General features: G+C 50.7%; 1 protein-coding gene across 8 annotated transcripts; it reads left to right on the top strand.

Moving 5' to 3' along the window:
- Positions 1 to 82: 82 nt before the first annotated feature.
- Positions 83 to 12,252, top strand: KLHDC3 (kelch domain containing 3). 8 transcript variants are annotated; one of them, XM_047101417.1, is made up of 14 exons: positions 1,270 to 2,623; positions 2,801 to 2,977; positions 3,125 to 3,240; positions 3,419 to 3,490; positions 3,619 to 3,832; positions 3,913 to 3,999; positions 4,408 to 4,516; positions 4,639 to 4,712; positions 8,580 to 8,727; positions 9,676 to 9,742; positions 9,822 to 9,926; positions 10,287 to 10,361; positions 10,472 to 10,589; positions 11,037 to 12,252. In XM_047101417.1, exons 1-14 carry the CDS (start codon positions 2,470 to 2,472, stop codon positions 11,171 to 11,173), a joined length of 1,653 nt encoding a protein of 550 aa, XP_046957373.1. In that variant the 5' UTR covers positions 1,270 to 2,469; the 3' UTR covers positions 11,174 to 12,252. The 8 variants fall into 8 exon arrangements, with proteins under 8 accessions (XP_046957368.1, XP_046957370.1, XP_046957372.1 ...); XM_047101412.1 differs by lacking the exons at positions 8,580 to 8,727; positions 9,676 to 9,742; positions 9,822 to 9,926; ... (1 more) ...; positions 10,472 to 10,589; positions 11,037 to 12,252 and adding exons at positions 83 to 281; positions 1,108 to 1,181; positions 4,824 to 4,902; positions 6,040 to 6,665 and having other exon boundaries at positions 2,033 to 2,215; positions 2,411 to 2,623; XM_047101414.1 differs by lacking the exons at positions 8,580 to 8,727; positions 9,676 to 9,742; positions 9,822 to 9,926; ... (1 more) ...; positions 10,472 to 10,589; positions 11,037 to 12,252 and adding exons at positions 83 to 281; positions 1,113 to 1,181; positions 4,824 to 4,902; positions 6,040 to 6,665 and having other exon boundaries at positions 2,033 to 2,623.
- Positions 12,253 to 12,518: the final 266 nt, after the last annotated feature.

The following is a 12,518-nucleotide window of genomic DNA, read 5'->3' as shown; positions in this document are numbered from 1 at the left end:
GGGGGGGTTTTTTTGACACATATATGCACAGGCGCACAACCTCCCTCGGCTCCTGGCCACTCCTCAGCCCCTCACGTCCCTCTGGAAACCCGTGGACTACAAGTCCCGGTAGGCTTCGGGCACTTAGCTCTGACTGCACGTGCGCACACGGCTGCCCGCCGGAAGGACCGAGTCTGGCTGTGTTTATCTCGTTGGGGAGCTAGCCGTCGGTTGGCGCGCAACGGGTTCTAGACTGCAGGCAGCGCGAGGATCCGCGGCCCCGCCCCGGCCCGGCCTGGCAGGTAGCCCGGGATGGGTTGAAGAACAAGGAAAATTGGAGGGGCTGGGGTCGCCCATACCTGGAGCTGGCGTCGTGGGGGAGGGGCCTGAGAGTGATGAGGTGGGGGTGGGGAGGGAACTAGGGGGATGATGGGAAAGGAGAGTGTTAATGGGGAAAGAAGGACTGGGGGAGGATGGTGAGGAAATGAGTGGGGGGGACCTGGTGGCTGGCAGAGGCACTGAAGGGAATTGGAAGGAAGACCGGGCTATGAGGAGAACGGGGAAGCTGAGGATGATGTAAAAAAAGGAGGGGAGGGTCTGGCATTGTGGGGGAGGGGAGTGTTGGGATGACTGGAAGAAGACAGGGATAGCGTCATAGGCAGGGAGGAATATCCCTGGCCGAAAGGGGTCAGTGAATATTCGCCTTTTTCCCCTTAGTGGAAGAGGGAAAATGGAGGGCTGTCGGGGTGGAGCTTGGTGCGGTGGGAGAAGGAAAAAGAAAACTGCAAGGCTCACAGATCAAGAAGGGCCAGAAATGGGGAGTGGACATTGCAAGAGACCAGGGAGGGGGATAGGTACATGAAGGGTATGCAGGAAGCTTGAGAATGCAGCAATGATCCAGGAGACCCAGAGACAAATGGGGCCCCTGAGACAGTAGGGGCTTATCTCCATGAGTTTGAGTTGTCATTGTGAAGCAGCTAAGAATCTGTCCACTTTTGGATGGAATTGCTTCTCTCTTCCCCTGTGAATTTTTTACCTTGACATAGCTGAAGGGGGGAGTAGAAGTTATGAGGGAAGACAAAAGACTCACATTCTTAAACTGTTCAACCTCCTATCTGTCCCCACAAGTCCAGATCCAAGATCTTTTGGATTGAGAACAGGAGTAATGAAGTGAGAGTGGTTTCCTGCCGGGGCTATTTCAGGTTTGGCAGGCTGGCTATTTAAAGCATGGGATGGGGGGTTGAGGGAGGTTGAAGGGGGAGGGGGGCTGGCAAGCCAGCTGAAAACCGTGTCTCTTTCTTATGAGGGGCCTCCCTTACTTGCTTTCTCTATGCCTGAGGTTCTGCCAGGTTCTTCGCTCTGCCAGGGCTTCTTGAGCAGGGAGCAGATGATCCACTCAAACCCAGCAGGTGCCTGCCAACGAAGGCAATGCCCATTGGAGGAACATTTGTCTGACAGAGCCTTCAAATGTACCCATTATCACTAGGTTGGCAGGTCATGCTTGAGTCTATTTCTTGTCCTGCCCAAGGGCTCCCCCACACCCCGCCCCTTCCTCTCTCTTTTCTAACACACACCCCTACCCCATTCCCCTTTCAGGGATCTAAGTGGGAGAAGAGCTGCTGAAACAGCTTGTTCTTTATTACAATAGCGGGGTTGGAGAAGTAGCAGGAGGGGAAAATTCCTCCTCTCCACCCCCCACCCCCTCAGTCCCCAGCAGACACATACCTTTCTGGCTTAAGTTCCTAGTCTTGGCAGTATACCAGGCACAGCTGTTAAAGGAACTCCTCGTGCCTGTGAGGGGCCCTGGATGACCCTGATGACAACAGCTTAGCTTGACGAGAGCTCCCTTTGAGGGGCTTACCATCCGTGGAGCCCCCTGTCCTGGATCATTCCTACCCTATCCACCCTGCCCTGGATGGGGGGACTGTTTCACTCCAAAAGCCAAAAGCTTTTCTCCTTTGAAGCACCCATGCCAGCTTTCAATGGACCAATTGGGGTTGGCTGCACTATTAATAGCCCTGAGTATTTTGAGATCCCTTTCCCCACCTTAAAGAGCACAGATTCTTAGAGAGGTGGCAGTAAGCGGAGCAGAGCCAGAGAGACAAGAGAATGCACTGCCCTGGGAAGGGCAGGCGGTGCTTGCAGCTTGTGCCAGGCCAGCGACACGGTGAAGCCTCCATGAGTAAGGAATGACCATGCTGAACCTTTGATCAGCAAATTCTGAGCTGTCAATCAGGTCAGAGCCGCCCCGCCCTTCACTGTGGGAGAACAGGACCAGGGCTAGCTCCCTGACCTCTACCTGAGCTTTGGAAAGGTGGTGTGGGAGGGCCACCAGGGTGACGCTTGGAGGCAAGGGCTGGTCCTGGGCAGAGTCCTGGTGAGCCAGATAAAGACCTTGCCTGAGGAGCCCATGGCCATAACTTGTGTGCAGGTAGCAGAGGCAGCAGGCCGTGCCGGGGGGGCATGTTGCTGTAACCAGTGACCCAGGGGATGTTACGGTGGACAGTGCACCTGGAGGGCGGGCCCCGCAGGGTGAACCATGCTGCAGTGGCTGTTGGGCACCGGGTATACTCCTTCGGGGGTTACTGCTCTGGTGAAGACTATGAAACACTGCGGCAGATTGATGTGCACATTTTCAACGCAGGTAAGCTAATGCTGGGACCATCCCTGGGTACCCATGTCAGGGAGGGGAACGGGCAGCTGAATGAGGTTTGGTGGCAGTCCCCATGGCCAAAGGGGATGGGGGAATGAATGTCTGGTTTGGGAAAAGGTGAACAGCCTGGAAGGAGGTTTCCAGGGCTGAGCAGAACTGTGCCCACAGTGTCCTTGCGTTGGACAAAGCTGCCCCCAGTGAGGCCTGCCATCCGTGGGCAGGCTCCTGTGGTACCCTACATGCGGTATGGACACTCGACCGTCCTCATCGATGACATGGTCTTCCTTTGGGGCGGGCGGAATGACACCGAAGGAGCCTGCAATGTACTTTATGCCTTTGACGTCAGTGAGTATGGATCTCAGAGAGGCTCTGTTCTGCCAAATGATGCCTCCGGGGAATGGGCTGGGAAAGGTGTGGGCTGAGGGCATTCTAGAGTCTAGGAGGGAGTGGTGTCAGAGGTTGCTTACTGACCCAGCCTCTCCTCTCTTTCAGATACTCACAAGTGGTCCACACCGCGAGTGTCAGGAACAGTTCCTGGGGCCCGGGATGGACATTCAGCTTGTGTCCTGGGCAAAACCATGTACATTTTCGGGGGCTACGAGCAGCTGGTATGTCTGGGAGCAAACTAGAGCTTTAGGGTGAGAATAAGAAAAAGGGAAATTAAGGGTGGTGGAATGGGAGGCTTTGGCTTGTTTGCGGGTTTTGACGGGAGAGGCCAAGAGTCAGAGGGTCACCACGGATATCCTCTTTGATTCCTTTCTTCACTTCCTTTCTCTTCCCACTCAGGCGGACTGCTTTTCCAATGACATTCACAAGCTGGATACCAGTACCATGACATGGACCCTTATTTGTACAAAGGTCTGCCTTTTCTTCTTCTCCCAGGTCCTTACTTTCAATTGAAGAAATCATAGGAGGCTCAGTGAGAGCAGATCCCCTCCTAGCCTCCATGCTGACTCCCACTCTTTTATCTCTCTGCTCCTGTCCAGGGCAACCCTGCACGCTGGAGGGACTTTCACTCAGCTACAATGCTGGGCAGTCACATGTATGTCTTTGGGGGCCGTGCCGACCGCTTTGGGCCATTCCATTCCAACAATGAGATTTACTGCAACCGCATCCGTGTCTTTGACACCAGGACTGAGGCCTGGCTGGACTGTCCACCCACTCCAGTGCTGCCTGAGGGCCGCCGGAGCCACTCAGCCTGTGAGTGTCTGTCGGTCTCTGTGGGGGTCCCCTTTCCCACCTGTTGCCCTCACACCCTTCACGTTTCTCTTTCCTTCCAGTTGGTTATAATGGGGAGCTGTACATCTTTGGTGGCTATAATGCAAGGCTGAACCGGCATTTCCATGACCTCTGGAAGTTTAACCCTGGTACAGAGCGCTGCCTTTAAATTTTTTTTTTTTTAATGTTTACTTATTTTTGAGAGAGAGAGAGAGAGAGAGAGACAGAGAGACAGAGAGACAGACAGAGTGTGAACTGGGGAGGGGCATAGAGAAAGGGAGACCCAGAATCCGAAGCAGGCTCCAGGCTCTGAGCTGTCAGCACAGACCCCGACGTGGGGCTAGAACTCACAAACCAAGAGATCATGACCTGAGCTGAAGTCAGATGCTTAACCAACTGAGCCACCCAGGCGCCCCCAGAGCACTGCCTTTAAGGGGAGAACAAGGAGCAATTGGGGAAGGGGAAAAAATAATCCTAAGTAGGTGAGGGTGAGCATGGGGGTAGGGAGGATGTCTGGACTGGGCAGGTATTAAACCTCCATATAAACTTCTCTTCAGTGTCCTTTACCTGGAAAAAGATTGAACCGAAGGGGAAGGGGCCATGTCCCCGCCGGCGCCAGTGCTGCTGTATTGTTGGTGACAAGATTGTTCTCTTTGGGGGTACCAGGTTAGGAGGAAAGTGGGAGGGCTTGGGGAAGGGCCCAATCTGACTGCATGGGAGGCATTTGAGGAGGAGGGTCTCATGGGTAGTCTTTCCTCCTTCCTTAATCTCTTTTTTGATCCCTATAGTCCATCTCCTGAGGAAGGCCTGGGAGATGAATTTGACCTCATAGATCATTCTGATTTACACATTTTGGACTTTAGTAAGTACACATATTTCCAGATATGTGTCCCTGTCTTTGGGTGGTGACATTGAGGAGTGGACCCTTTCCTTGGTTCTGAGCGTATCCCTCTCTCTGACTTCTCCTTCAAAGGCCCTAGTCTGAAGACTCTGTGTAAACTGGCCGTGATTCAGTATAACCTGGACCAGTCGTGTTTGCCCCATGACATCAGGTACAGTGAGTGGTTGGAGAGGAGGGATTGGTTGAGAGTGTGTGATCAGATGAACTTGTTTCTCAGTATAGAGGGGACAGAAGTTTTTGTTCTGCTGGAGATGTAATGTACTTGAGAGTGAGAGCAAAGGAGATACAGGATTATCAGCTGGGTAAATCATATGAAGAAAAAAAATCCGGTGTTTCAAACCAAGCTCAGAAGCATCACTTCCTGAGACCCGAGCCTGTATGGTTGTTTTTAACATGCTGAGAAAGTTCAATTAAATCTTTGAAGTTAGCTGCAAAGTAAAGACAAGTATAGGAATCTTTGGATCACATTAGTTCCAGAGTTAAGGGAGGTCCTTCCTAGCTACTTCCCTTTGAATTCCATTCTTAGGTCCAAATCAAGCACCAAAAGTTATTTGGTATATACTTGTGTCCTTCAGGGTCATTATGGACACTTCCCTCTCCTGTATCAGTTCAGTTTAACTCTTACTTGCCTGGGGGAGGGGGGTGGTGGTGTTCAGTATTTGGTGACACGAAGTATACAAGGCTGAACTGATGGCTCATGGGCTTGCTCAGGATTGACACATGTGCAAGTATTTCATACCAAGTAGACTGTAGTGAGGGTCTTGGCATAAAGGGGGTACTTGGTAAATCTTTGTAGGATGACAGAATTGTCAAAAAGAAAGGGAGAAAAAAGGGATTTAATTTTAATGTGGTGGGAGGGCTGGGGAAGTCTGTACAAGCCTAGGAGAGGGGAGTCAGGGCCTTTAAAGGGTTGGGAGTGGAGAGTAAAAACAGGCATTCCTGGTTGGATCTGAGCAGAGGGGGAAAGGTAGGGTGGGAAGTTTACTGAGGTGTGTATACAGATGGTTTTTTCCAGGAGTTGGGCATAAGCACACATATATAAACATAGATAGGAAGTCTACATGAGCTGGCAGGTGGATGAGTGGGTGATACCAGATTTGGTGGTGGGTGGGGCCATGATTGTTAACAATCATGTCAAACAGTAAGGCTATAAGAAAGAGGTGGCTGTGGGTGGTTGAGCTTTAGGGTGTTGAAGGGACTGGTGTGTTCATAGCTTTGAGCAATTCTGGGCTTGAGGGTGGAGGCTCCACTCTTGTGTCCTTTCTGCCTGTCATTGTTGGCCTTCCAGGTGGGAGCTGAATGCCATGACCACCAACAGCAATATCAGTCGCCCCATCGTCTCCTCCCATGGGTAGGAGAAAGTTGCTGCCGCCTCCCTTCCTGAGCCTGCTATTATCTTCACTGCCCTTCCCCATCCCTCACCTGCCTGCCCCTTTGGTCCCTGGACTCGGTATACCTCTGCGTGGAGTTGTTGGACTAGAGGTGTTTCCTGTGCTGTGAACTCAGTGGGGAGCTGTAGGGGGGAGGGCTAGTTCCCTACCCCCTTGGGCCGAGGGCCCCTTCCCCTTGGTGCTCTGTCCCATACACCTCCTTCCAACTGCTCCTGGGCCTCTGCTCTGCCCCAGGCCAGCCAGGCTCTGTTGGGAAGTGAAGGGAATGGGGATTAGGGAGAAGCAAGCAGTGCCTGAGCCTCAGGAGCTTCCCCCACCCTTGTTTCCACCCCCTCCCCCTGCTTGAGTCAAGAGCATTGATTGGGAGCTGAGAGGAGTTGCAACTGTTGCCATGAAACCCTCATTCTCCCTGACCTGGGGAGGCGAGGACCAGCAGATAATCCCACCCTTCCCTGAGCTGTTGCTGTTCCCTGACGCTCCCAGCCAGCTCAGATTTTATAAAAATGGATTAAAAATCTCCAAACGTGTGATCTGTTTTTGTGGAATACGATGGGGGTGGATGGCAGAAGCTTGCGAAAGGACAGGGTGCTTCTCTGCCAGGTTCTGGCTTCTCTGCCAAGAGCAAAAGGAAACCAAATACCACCAAGGCCTGGCCCTGGCTTTTCTAGAGCGCGGGGTCCAGCGCCATGTGACCAAAAGGTGGCGACGGCATACCGAGTGCGTGCATCCCGCCGGAGTGTCCTGGCCACCACCGACTTGCGCAGACGCGTCTCCCGGAGAAGCCGGAAGAGGCGGGGCGGGAGGCACGAGGGCGGAAGTGGCGCCATTCGCTCCCGGCGCGTCCCACAAGCCAATGCCGAGAGGGAGTTCTCGTATTGCGGCGGCCCTCGGGTCTCCCCGCAGGGCCAGTAGAGGCGAGGAGGATGGCGAGGGCGTGGGGCCCGGGGTCCTGCGGAAGGGTGAGGGCCTCGTGCCGGGCCGAGGGGCAGCGCGGGGCGGGGGCAAGGGTAGGTGGCGGCGCAGTGACCGTGAAACTGCCTAGTTCTCTGTAAGAGGCCACCGCGGGGAGCGCCGCCGACGAAATGGGACAGTGGGGTGTGAGGAGGCGCTTCCTGGGTTAGGACAGCCTGGGCAGTTTCTGAAAGGGAGGATGAGAGTTTTGCGCAGAGAGAAAACGCGTGTGTAAAAGTACAGTCTGGGGAGGCATTGGTTGCTGGGGGTTAGTAGGTCAGGATTGAACACATTTCGCAAATCTTCGTTGAGCATCTATCGTGTGCGGGCTGTTAGTTGCTGTAGATACAGTAGTGAATAGAAGCCGTCAAAAACTCCTGTTCTGGGGTGACTGGCTGGCTCAGTCAGTAGAGCATGTGACTCTTGATCTGGGAGGTGTGGGTTCAAGCTCACATTGGGTGTATAGATAAGTTAAACATAAAATCTTAAAAATCGTGTTCTCATGGAACTTATCTTTCAGAAAGGATGACTAAAAAAAAGTAAATTAATACAGTAAAAGGTAAAGCAGAGGAATGTGTATTTTTAAGGGTGAATTTTGATATGTGAATTATACCTCAGTTTTTCAAAAAGATTATAATGGCTATGGAGAGAAAGCAAGGGAGGGGTTGCGATTTTAGGTAGTTACAGAAGGCCTCACTGAGTAGGTGACATTTGAGCAACAGTTTGAAGGAGGTGAGGAAACAGTAAATACATCTGGATAAAGATTCCAAGCAGAGGCAACATCGAATGCAAAGGAACTGAGGCAGGATCATAGATCTTCTTGCTCAGTAAGTGCTAGACTCGTTGAAAGGAGTGGGAAAGAGATTATAGGACTCAAGATTAGAGACCAGGGGTGAGGTCACATGGGGGGTTTCAAACCACTATAAGGCCTGTAGCTTTTACTCTGATCAAGATGAAGCTATTAGGGAGTTTTGAGTTCTGAAGTGATGTGATCTGAAGCATATGTGTATGGAAAAGGGGTAGGAATGATGAGATCAGCTTTGCATTTTAGATGCCCCTGTCCAGCCTGTCCAGCATAACTTTGGGAGGAGATGGAGGTTGGAAGACCAGTTAGGAGGCTAGAGCACTGGCTGAGGTGAGGGGTGCTGAGAGTATGAAGGAGAGCACTGGCAGTGGTAACTGAGCAAGGAAGGCATGCCCTGTGGGGAAGACCGTGAAGGCAGGATTCAAAAGAAAATGAAAAAGAATGGACTGTGGCTTGGCCTACCCCCAACTGTACATTTGTATACCTTCCTTAGCAGGTGGTGGGAATGGTTGGGAAGTTAGGTGTCAGTGTAGCACTCTTGCAGCCTGCGCTGCCTAAAGCCTGTCGTGATTGGCCTGATGGGGATATTGGAAAGGGTCAGTTACTTAAGGAATGAGGGTGGGATGATGTCTCTGCTGGGAGATGCTGTGCTGAGTTGTGTCCCCACCCCTCCTTCCACAGACACATCTGACATGTCATTTGAAGAGCTGTTGGAATTGCAGAACAAAGTGGGGACTAAGACATACAAACAGTTGGTAGCTGGAAACAATACTAAGAAGCCAAGTTCTAGACCACCTGTCCAAAATGCATGTGTTGCAGATAAGCACAGGTGAGGAGCAAGGCCTGCCCCAGGAATTTGAGAATACCTGGGACTTTGAGTGGGTGTCTGCATTCCTAGATGGGAGGCCTTTGATCAAGACTAGAGAGCCAGGGAGGGCGCCTGGGTGGCCCTTTCAGTTAAGGGGCCGACTTTGGCTCAGGTCATGATCTTGCAGTTTGTGAGTTCAAGCCCCACGTCAGGCTCTGTGCTGACAGGTTGGAACCTGGAGCCTGCTTCAGATTCTGTGTCTCCCTCTCTCTCTGCCCAACTCCCACTGGCACTCTGTCTCTCTCAAAAATAAACGTTAAAAACCAAACAACAACAAAAAAACAACACTGGAGACCAGGGCATCTGGCTGGCTCAGCCAGTGGAGTGTGCACCTTTTTTTTTTTTTTTTTTTAAATGTTTTTATTTTTGAGAGAGAGAGACTGAGCACTCACAATTGGGGGAAGGGCAGAGAGAGAGAGAGAGAGGGACGGAGGATCCCAGGCAGGCTCCAGGCTGACAGCGGAGAGCCCAATGTGGGGCTGAGACTCATGAACCGTGAGATCATGACCTGAGCTGAAGTCAGACATTCAACTGACTGAGCCACCCAGGTGCCCCTCTTGATCTTGGGGTTGTGAGTTTCAGCCCCACGTTGGGTATAAAGATTACTTAAAAATAAAATCTTAAAAAAAAACAAAAAAGGGGGCACCTGGGTGGCTCAGTCGGTTGGGCGGCCGACTTCGGCTCAGGTCACGATCTCGCGGTCCGTGAGTTCGAGCCCCGCGTCGGGCTCTGGGCTGATGGCTCAGAGCCTGGAGCCTGCTTCCAATTCTGTGTCTCCCTCTCTCTCTGCCCCTCCCCTGTTCATGCTCTGTCTCTCTCTGTCTCAAAAATAAATAAAACGTTAAAAAATTTAAAAAAAAAACAAAAAAGGACTGGAGACCCTGGACATGTCTTTTAATTTCTCCGTAGGCCTCTGGAAATGTCAGCCAAGGTTCGGGTGCCATTTTTGCGTCAAGTTGTTCCAATCAGTAAGAAGGTGAGGAGGAAGCAGGAAGGGCTGTCTCAGTGAGAGGAGATTGAACAGTTCATTTATAGTCTCTCTGTTCTTTCCAAAGGTAGCCCGGGACCCCCGCTTTGACGATCTGTCAGGGGAATATAATCCTGAGGTGTTTGACCAGACGTATCAATTCCTGAATGACATCCGAGCTAAAGAGAAAGAGGTTTGGAACATTAGACCAGCTCATGGGGATTCCAGGGGTGGGAAACTCGGGTACAGGTTATTGAGTTGGGCAGAGGGGAACAGGGAACATAGTGGTGGGCAGATTTATTTTTCCTTAATTGATTTAACTCTTCCCAAATGTGCTTCTATTCAAATCCTGGCTCATTAGTTTACCAGCCGTGTGACCATTGGCAGGTTCCTTAACTTCTCACTTTTCTAATCATAAAGAGATAATAAAATAATTCATATTTCTTAGTGTTACTGCATTAACAAACGTGAACCTCTTAGTATAATGCTTGGCACAACATTTTGGTTGACGTTTGCAGACTGCTAACCGTCATATTCATTTTATAATGTGGAGCTTGTGAAAAAGCAGTTGAAGAAGCACCGTTCAGGGCAGGAGCACGAGAAACTGCAGCAGCTGCTCCAGAGAATGGTGAGTGGGTCAGAATCGCAGGTGGGCGGGGAGAACAGTTCAGGGCACGTGGGAGGTGGTTCACAGTCCCTCCTACTCACCCATCCACCCACCTCGTCTTTGCTTCTCAGGAGCAGCAAGAACTGGCACAGCAGGAACGCAAGCGGCAGCAGGAGCTGCGCCTGGCCCTGAAGCAGGAGAGGCGGGCTCGGGCCCAGCAGGGCCATCGGCCATACTTCCTGAAGAAATGTAAGTGGGGCACAGCTGTCACAGGCTGGTTACAGGGACAGGCTTGGGTGGCCATAGAGGCAGCATGCTGTGTTGGGGGTCCGTGAGCTCCCTAACGAAGTCATGAAGGCTGGATCCCATGGGAAGTTGGAGGAAAATAGAAATGGTAGGGAGGAGTTAATTTGTAACTATTCTTGTATCCCCAATTATAGATTATGGGCAAGGAGTGTTGCTTTTATCTCTCCCGCCTCCCCTACATATGCTGGGCCAGGCACATAGAAGGAGCTCATAGTTGGTTTAATGGAGAAAGCAGGGAATGGTAGAAAAAAATCTGCTTGCTGCACACACCAGGGAACTCCAACCAAGTCATGTATCCCAGCATCGAGGTTGAGAAGTACAGACCTGGGGAAAGGAAAAGAGGAGTGCCTCCTCCCTTGCTTACCTGCTTTCTTTCTCTTTGTTCTCTAGCTGAGCAGCGCCAGTTGGTCCTAGCTGAGAAGTTCAAGGAGTTGAAACGCAGTAAGAAGTTAGAGAGCTTCTTGAGTCGAAAGAGGCGCCGAAATGCAGGCAAAGACCGGAGACATCTCCCTTTGAACAAAGAGTAATGAGGAACGGTTCTCAGCTCTGCCACTGCCCAGTGAGAAACGGATCTATGGGGACAGACTTGGGCTTGGCCTCTTCTAGTTGTTTTTCATGAAAGGGCAAAGATCATAGCTGCTCTTGAGCTAGATTGGCTCAAAGATGACCAGAGGGCTCTTGGACAAGAAGAGCAGCCCAGCCTTCTGTCCTGGCACACTTTCTCTGCTTGGATCTGGTTCATCACGTCCTCATGTTCTCCCATCCTTGCTTTAAACCAGTGATCGTGGTGTAGAAGAAAAAGGGCCAGTGAGTGAGTGAGTGATCTTGAGGCTAGTGAAGGCTGTAAAGTCTGTTGATAGCTCCTAGTGCTGGGACTTTATGTAAGAGCCAAATTGTAAACATTCCTGTTATTCTTCTTTTTATTCTTTTTTGGTGGGTTTTTCGAGTGGCCTAAAACTACTGTTTCAGTGGGCCATCTGTGGGGGCTGGCAGCAAACTTAAGGCTCCCATAAAGTGGGAAATCAGACCAGAGACCCCTCCTACTTAAACCTCAAAGAAGACAAGATCATTGAAAGGGTAAACCACTCTCACAGCTCACCTATGTAGTTTTGGTTTTGGATACAGAGGGAGAGAGGAGGTGAGGACAGAAAGTTTCCCCAGTAATGTAGAAGCACAGCTGGTTGTCGGTACTGTTTGGGTCTACAGTTCCTACTCCCATGTAGACGAGAGAATCCTCAAGCTAATTAATGATTCAGTTTGAAGTGGTCTCAGGTTGGTAGTGCTTCCAGGCACCTGGCAGAAGCAAAAGTAATCTTCACTTGGAGGGTTGTACTTGAAACTCAAGCCTCAAGGAGTTCCTTTAGATAAAATTTGAAGGAATGTGAGCTTTCAGTGAAAATATGAAGCACACAAGGAAAGAAATCACCATGAGCAAGAGTCATCGGGGACAATAGAAAACAGACTCAGACCAGCAAAGACAGATGTTAGAAATATAAAATACAAAACAAAATATCTTGCTTATATTTAAAGAGAAACTATGACTAAAGAAAAGAATATCTAAAAGGACCAAACTGGTTTGATAAAAAGTAGAGCTTTTAAAAATGAACAGTGTACTATTTGAAGTTAGAAACTTTAAGGTTGGGGTGCCTGGCTTGCTCAGTTGGTGGAGTATGTGACCCTTGGTCTTGGTCTTGGGGTTGTGAATTTGAGCCCCACGTTGGGTGTAGAGATTACTTAAAAATCTTTAAAAAAAAAAAAGAAAGAAAGAAAGAAAAACTTTATGGGGCACCTGGGTGACTCGGTTAAGCATCTGACTCTTGACTTCGGCTCAGGTCATGATCTCATGGTTCGTGGAATGGAGCCCCATGTTGG

Source organism: Lynx rufus, unplaced genomic scaffold, assembly GCF_022079265.1.
Source record: "Lynx rufus isolate CCGP_SWC_20201006 ecotype Redwood Valley unplaced genomic scaffold, mLynRuf1.p SCAF_6, whole genome shotgun sequence".
Lineage (NCBI taxonomy): Eukaryota > Metazoa > Chordata > Mammalia > Carnivora > Felidae > Lynx > Lynx rufus.
Note: the sequence above shows the minus strand (reverse complement) of the source record. Positions and strands in the feature narration are given on the sequence as shown.